This window comes from Lupinus angustifolius, chromosome LG05 (genome assembly GCF_001865875.1).
Source record: "Lupinus angustifolius cultivar Tanjil chromosome LG05, LupAngTanjil_v1.0, whole genome shotgun sequence".
Classification (NCBI taxonomy): Eukaryota; Viridiplantae; Streptophyta; class Magnoliopsida; order Fabales; family Fabaceae; genus Lupinus; species Lupinus angustifolius.
Window position 1 is genome coordinate 12,516,430 of NC_032013.1, and position 8,157 is coordinate 12,524,586.

The 8,157-nt window shown below is 34.7% G+C and overlaps 1 protein-coding gene across 1 annotated transcript; it reads right to left on the bottom strand.

The window, feature by feature from the left end:
- Nucleotides 383-7,358, bottom strand: LOC109347846 (ABC transporter C family member 8-like). Its single transcript, XM_019587937.1, has 12 exons — nucleotides 7,155-7,358; nucleotides 5,047-7,013; nucleotides 4,628-4,948; nucleotides 4,452-4,538; nucleotides 3,778-4,368; nucleotides 3,501-3,665; nucleotides 3,101-3,395; nucleotides 2,796-3,010; nucleotides 2,338-2,643; nucleotides 2,167-2,230; nucleotides 1,190-1,429; nucleotides 383-576 (listed from the first exon to the last, which is right to left on the bottom strand). The coding sequence occupies exons 1-12, from the start codon at nucleotides 7,183-7,185 to the stop codon at nucleotides 476-478; spliced, it is 4,383 nt and encodes a 1,460-aa protein (XP_019443482.1). The 5' UTR covers nucleotides 7,186-7,358; the 3' UTR covers nucleotides 383-475.

Genomic DNA, 8,157 nt, shown 5'->3' on the forward strand with positions numbered 1-8,157 from the left:
TGTCAGTAAATTATCTTTCATTTATATGTTAATTATCATTGACTCACAAACAAAAGTAACACAAATCAACAATAAATGATGTGCTGACAATATAAAAAACTTTACACTAACTATGCATAGATTTTAAACTCTGAAAATTCAGTTATCTCATTTATATTAAACTCAATTTATGAAGTTGAATTACAGGATTGTGTATTAAGAAGAGTACCTATGTTTCACTCAAAGTTACTTGGTTTACTCATTTATCCGAATTTGGCATACCAAGTGTCACATACAAACGGGTACCACAACCGGTATCGCATTTTAAAAGGTCCAATATAATTATGTAGTACAATCTGTAACATACAAAACTAGGGAGAGTAACAAAATAAAAGTATACTCATACATCTATAATTTCATGGAATTCAATTTATTTGTGATCCTTTTGGGGATGTTACTATTCCATAATGTTCTTATTCAATGTAACTGTCTTCTTTTATTTCTTGCTGCAGCTAGACCAATATTCAGCTACCAGCTTAGAGAATGAAGAGTTGGTTCCCAATAGCTTAGAAGGCTCATCATATTCTACTACTTTCCCTTCAGTAACAAGCAAGAGATGAAGATCAAAATAAGAAACAAGGACATCAAGAAGACTACACAAGTAGTATACTACAGTGTCATTAATACAGTGCCGGTCATCAGACTAGTCAGGATATAAATACAATGATATAGCGATTCAATCGGTTGTACCGCATACCGGTGAAGTTATATATATATATATATATATTAATGTTGAAAAATTAAATTAATATAAAATGATAGATACTTTTATTTACGGTCGTTATTAAAACAAAATGTGTGAATTGGTGGTGGTAGACTATCTTTTAGAACTATCAACAAAATGTGTTTGATCCTCCACAACAACATTTTGGGAAAAATTAAATCAAATTTATAAAAAAGTGTAATTTTAAATGAAGAACGACTGATATAATTGGTACGACTTAAATGAATATTGGTCGGTATAATCGGTTTTAACTGGTGTTGGTTGGCTTTAACCAATATAATTGTATGATCGATATGATTGTTGTACGTACTTGTATAGGAACTGGTTCACCAATTGAACCGACCATTACCGTCTGGTTTTCACAACCAACACTGATATATCATAAAGGAAAATAGAAAAATAGAAAAGAAGAAGTAGTAAACATACCATAAGAAAGAACCATGACCATGTCACTATCTATTACAGTTGGAACTCTGTGAGCAACTGTTATAACTGTGCTATCTGCAAATTCTTGCCTTATAACTCTTTGTAGAGTTGCATCTGTAGCAGAGTCAATGGATGCAGTAGCTTCATCAAGAACAAGAATTTTGCTTCTTTTAAGTATTACTCTTCCTAGACAAAACAGTTGCCTTTGTCCCAAACTCCAATTTCCACCTTCATCACTCACTATAAATTTGGAAATAGAGAACTTTCTAAGGACAATAAGTAGATTCATATATTATGTACTTTTCTTAATGTTAAGCTTATAAAAGTGATGTTGCAAGCCTTCAACAGATTGTTAATAAAGAAAACTTGGAGAATTTTCCTTCAACTTTGTCACATCTAGATTTAGATATATTGGGTTAGTCATATAAGACGATGGGGAAATTGATGGAGATGTGAACTGTAGGATTCAAGCGGGTTGGATGCAATGGTGGTTCAGGTGTCATTTGTGATAAAAATGAGACTGAATATTGAGCGATAAAATGTCAACAAAAGAATAGACTCCATGTAAGAGATGAGAATGTTGTGTTAAATGAGTGGACACACTAAACAAGATAGGATTAGGAATGAATGCATCAAGAAGAAAGTTGGAGTAGCTTCTATTGTAGAAATAGAGTCGTATCTTGGGTGGTTTAAACATATGTTAAGGAGGCTGGTAAAAGCCCCCGTAAGGTGAGTAGATCAAACGGAAGCTAATCCAATTCCTAGAGGAAGAGAGAGACCAAAACTACATAAGGAAAATGATAAAGAAAGACTAAGAGTTCAATGCTCTATAAACAAACATGATTTATTATAGAACATTATGGTGTCGTTCAACCCATGCAACCAACCTCACCTGATGAAATAAAGGCTTGGTTGTTGTTGTTATTCACATGTGAGACTATCAAAGTGTTAGTTTCAAATTCTTGAAGTTAACTCACCTGAAGAGTCTAGGAGACTTGGTAGACTTCTGATTGTTTCCTTAAGCTGGCATTTCTCTAAAGCCTGAATACAAATTGAATCTAATCAAACCTTTCTTATTGAAACACTCATGCAAAAGATAACAACATTTAGTTATAATATATATTCTTTGCTGAAGTTAGTTCATTCACCTTCCATATTTCATCATCTGAGTAAAGGCCTAGGGGGTCCAAGTTTGTTCTAATGCTGCCTTTGAAAAGTGTTGGCTCTTGAGGGATAATACTTAGCTTCATTCTCAAATCCTTCAACCCAATTGAGCATATGTTAATCCCATCAATAAGGATACTACCACTTGCAGGCTCAACTAAGCGAAACAAAGCACTTATTAGTGTAGTTTTTCCACTTCCAGTCCTTCCTACAACTCCAACTCTATCCCCTTCGTTAAACGTACAAGTGATACTCTTCAGGACTAATGGAGCGTTCGGACGATATCTAATCTGAAATCAATGTAGAGAGAATAACTAAAGACTCAAATTCGTTTGTCTGATTATCGGAAATAAAATGAAGAAAACTTCGAAAGAAGGGATGAAAAACAGTGATATGCATGCAGTTTTACCTATAAAAATAGGCTTTAGAAAAGTTTAGTTACCTCTACGGATTGAAGATCAATCCTACCCTTGGAAGGCCATGATGATGGAGGCCTGTTATCCACGACAATGGCAGATGGCTCGGCTGGTATATGAATGAATTGTTTGATCCTTTCAACAGAGATAATAAAGTTTGACAGATTGCAGAACATTCTAGTCCAAAAGACTTGAGATCCGGTCAATGAGAAAGCATAAGAAAGAGACAGTCCTACAAGACCTGCACAAATCAAGAGAAATGTCAATCATCTTAACATGAACAAAATCTGAACATAGTATTGGTAACTTCATTTTTATGCAATGTTGTTACCTGTTGGTATGTATCCCTTAGGAAGTAGAATAAGTAATAAAGCTGCAGTGAAGACTGTGAAATTTTGAAGTACCTCAATCCTTAAAACTAACCATTCCATGGTAACATTAGAATGAAAGAATAGTGTTGCATCTGTGTCTACAAGCTTTAGGTACTTCTTGAAAAATCTATCCACCATGTTGAATGCTCTTACATTCACCACTCCAAGTGATGTCTCAGCTGTAAAATCCATGACCGGCGCTTTTGTGGTTCCGTTGATTCGTATTAGTTCCCTTGCAGAGGCTTGATAGTATCCCTTTCATATAAAAAGAGAGAAAAGTAAAATTATGAGTTACTAGCTCCATGATTTAAGTAGGGAAGTAGAATGGAAAATGAATAAAAATAGAGTCGATTTATAAACCTGAACATATTTCGATGCGATCATAGCTGGAATAGCGACGATGAGAACTTGCCATGTGACTGAAGCCATTATACCAATTGTCACCAGAACTTCAATAGTTACAGATGCTACAAAAAGAACGGAATAAGGTATATCAAAGTCCAAAATACTCAAATCTGATGAGGCCTGCAAAAGAGACAAAAGTTGATATAATTTTAAACTATCATTTATCATAAAGAATAGACAGAAAGAAGCTATATAGATATTTTCGATGTAGTTGGGAATTCAGAAATCTTACGCGGATTAAAATCCTTCCAACAGGGGTTGAGTCAAAGAACAACATAGGAGCAGCAAAAATCGCCTTAGTGAAACTAGAGAAGAAGGCTATAGAAGCTTTTAGTCCAAGATGTGCACCAGAGAAAGACCTTAGAAATACAAACACAGAACTTATAAACGAAATTATTGAGTAAACTCCAACCAAGGTGCCACTTGTTACTTTCGGCATTTCAATAGCTAGGGCGAGCCAAAATGTCGATGCAGTCTGCAAAGCAACAAATACAGATTGTGCTAATATCACCAAACACAGCAAGGTTGAGACTCTTGAAAAAGTGATATAATCCCAGAATGGCTTCCATCCAGCATCACCGATCTCTTTTTCTTCCTCTTCTGTAAGCTGTATCCCGAGTTGCGCATTTCTAGAAATCCACTCATCTTGAGATTCTTCTGTATGAACTATAATTTCATTTTCAGAACTTTTATTGTTTTCATTATTTTGATCCAATTCTTTCATTGCATCTTTGTGAGCACTCACAAGTTGTTCAAAGGCTGTTCCAGCTGTCATGAGATCTTCATAATTACCCGATTGAGTAACTTTTCCTCCCTCCATTATCTAGAATTTGAGTTATAATATTCCATAAGATATGTATCTTCTCTAATATAACATAATAGTACTAGAAAAATGAGATACTTTACCAGGATTTTATCAACCTCGGACAAAAACTCTACTTGATGAGTGACTAAAATGACGGTTTTCTGTCTTAGAGCGGTCACGATACAGTCCTGTAATCGCATAAGAATAGTTAGTTTCATTCACCAAAACGACTCCTATTTCATGCAATTGCAAAACAGAAAATTGATAATCTTCTTACATTGAACAGAGTAGAAGCAGTGTGAGCATCAACTGCACTGAATGGATCATCGAGGAGATAGATGTCAGCATCGTTGTATACGGCTCGAGCTAGTTGAATCCTTTGTTTTTGTCCTCCACTCATGTTAATCCCTCTCTGGCCTATTTCTGTGAGATCTCCATAGCAAAAATCATTAAGATCCTTTTCTAAGGCACAAACTTTAATGGTATTCTCATATCTTGTTTTTTCCATTGGCTTTCCAAATAGTATATTAGCTCGAATCGTCCCGCTTTGTATCCATGAAGTTTGTGAAACATAGGCCAGGGTGCCATCTATTTTAACCTGCTTTCACATATCAAGAAATTTGAAGATAAAATTGTTAGATTATGAATATGAGCTTACCATTATGAAAAAGTTAAACATGTTAGAGAATAACTCACTGTTCCGGAGAGTTTTGGAATCTCTCCAAGTATTGAATACAATAGAGATGATTTTCCAGCACCAACTGGTCCACAAACTGCTATTTTCTGTCCCCTTTTCATTTCTAAATTCACATTTGTTAAAGTCGGGGACAACGATTCCTGATGCCAAATGAAGCTTCCACCTTGAATTTCCACAGCATTACCATTAACTGAAAGTTTCTTTATATCTCTTCCGACATCGTCGTTGTTTAGCTCATCATCAAGCATAAAGGTATTGAGGCGATCGAAAGAGACCTTAACTTGGATCAAAACAGACAATGCCTCCGGGATCATACGAACAGGTTCGGACATAATTCTCAAGGTTGCAAGAACTGTGAAAATTGTTCCAGCATTCAATGGGGCACTATGTAAAAGTACACATCCAAGGAAAATAACTGCAGAAACAATGGTAGGAGACATCCAATAAAGAAATGATCCATAGGCTTTAATGATTTGTGCCTTAGACAACCATATGAACTCATTAGAACGTAGCGTTTCGATTAAGTCCTTGAACTTGTCCTCCCATGATTGCAACTTAATGATTTTCATGCTATTTAGAATTTCTGAAGTCGATCTAAGACGCTCGTCTTGTGCAATCATAAATTGTGCTTGGCAATTTTGTATGATCCTTGCAAATGGTACATTTAGAATTCCACAAATGAGAAGAGGGACTAAACCCGGAAGAGCGCCAAGGCCCACAACGCCGAAAAGGACACTAATCGACAGAAATATTTGCAACACAGAAGACCATAATAAATGAAACCACCACGGGAATTCTCCCATACGATATGCATCAACCGCGATGTAATTTACGATTTCACCTGCCGAGTGCCTTCTCCTAGCAGAGCTAGAAAGCTTGAGCTGTTTTTGATATATTGCAACCATCAAAGCTGATCTCATTTTCATTCCGGACCTCCTTGAGTTAAAACACCAATGTCTTTGGGACAAAGATTCAACCACTTTGCTCAGAATCAGAAAACCAAGTATAACAATACCTTCTTTGAGTTCTGCCTCAGTTCTATTTGAGTAGTTTACAAAAGCATAGAGTATTAGAGGAGAAATTACAACAGCAATAGTTCTCATTAATACATAAAATCCATTCAATATGTTCTCTTTTGAGTAAGTTCTAACTACAGACCAAAAAATCAAGTTTTTAGTATTGTTCTTGCCCCTTTCCCTTGAAAGGGATACCCATGCTTGCATGAATTTTCGGTAGGCCGAGTCAGCTTCATCTTCAGAGACAAGAGAAGGAATGTCTTCAAGTGCAAGCGGTTTAGAGTAACCCAAACTGAGTAAGGAATTAACCCAAGAGAAAGATAACTTGGTGAGCAAGGAAGCATGAGCTAGTCCAGTAAGGTTATTTTCAACTTTTCGAGCTAGCAATGGCTCGGATAAACTCGGTGTATCCGAAAGAGTTTGACTGATAAAATATCCAAGATTTTGGAGGGAACAGAAAAGAAGTAAGAAGTGTATAACCCATTGTACCAAGTCAAAAATTTCAATTGCATGCTCTTTGATCAGAATTTCAATGTTGAGAGTTGAAACTAATACACAGATTGAACCCCACCAAATAGAGTTTACAACTTCGATCCATTTGTTTCTCTGAAGAAGCAAAGAAAGTGTAAAAGAAATCCAAATGAACCCTTTTACAATGCAATCTAACAAACTCAAATGCTTGAAGTTAACACTTTTGGCTACTAAATTCCACAAGCCAATACTAACAAATGCAATGCTAACAAGAGCACAGAAGATTGAAGCAACTTGGAAAACCCATTTCTTTTTGTTGCTACTGTTTTCAGAACATCTTTTGATTATACTGATAAGCAAAGAAGTGAAGAAAGCAGAGATGAAAACTAGATTTACAATGTCTATTATGCTTCTTTGATAGCATAAAGAAGTGATATCAAAATCTTTCAGACAAGTCCATGAGAAATCTTCTGCATATCCTGTAACAGAAACAATCAAACTTCTTTACACTCAATATTCACAAGTTGGAAAAGTTAACTACAAAACTGTCCATAGGAAAAGTTAACTACAAAACTGTCCATAGGAAAAGTTGAAAAACAACCAAAGTGTAGTATATATACCTGTTACATTAACATTCATGAAGGAAGCCATTAGAGCTTGAATGGTTTTGCTTCTTTTGAAGGTTTTGTTTTGGTGCAACCTCTTAAATTTGGTTTAGATAACTATCTTCATAAAAATACACATTATTATTGATAATTTATACTTTATAAGTAGTATATAAATAAGTCTCCTAAGAACATTAGAAGAATACAACTTGTATATATATTATGCCTATTAAAAAAGGAATTTGAAAACAACAATAATAGAAGTAGTAGTAGGATATTGAAATAATTATTTGATTGTTGCTAGTTATACCTACTAAGAAAAATGTTAATTTAGATTATAGAATAATCATATAGAACCATAGTTATATGGTTCACTCATTTACTCTACTGGTACAAGTGATAAGGATGTCCCAGAACATAAACCAAACTCCCACAAATCATAAGTCTAGGACAAATAATCTGACAAAGCCTATGATAGAGATTGCATTTTTTATTCCTTTTTTATGTGGAAAGACATGTGCCTAGGTGCTAAGTATTCAAAGATATAAAATTGGTCTAAGATGAACAAAGTCAACAAACTAGGTTTACCGTTTCATTCTCTTAGTAAGATAAATCTGGTGGCACCATTAAATTAGAGAAGTTTCACCTACAACAGAATCATTGTTAATGGACAAACTCTAATTCAGTAAAAAGTAAAAATATATCATCAAAGATTAAAACAAAATTCGAAGGTAATACAAGAACGCAGATCAATTGACGAGACGAGATAACTTACATTAAATACCGGATACCAATGATTTTGGGCTCAAATAAATTTAATTCTACTAAGGACTCGAACAAAAGTTTAAAGAATAACAAAACTAACTGTTCTATTAACAAATTACAAATTTATTTGTTCAATTGGGTTTGAAGATATAGAATTAGTATTGGCCTGTCATAACAAAGTGAAAGTCACGGTATTCATGAATACTTAAGAAAACCATAGAGAAGAAAAAGGCTTACGAAGTTAGAGGTTGAG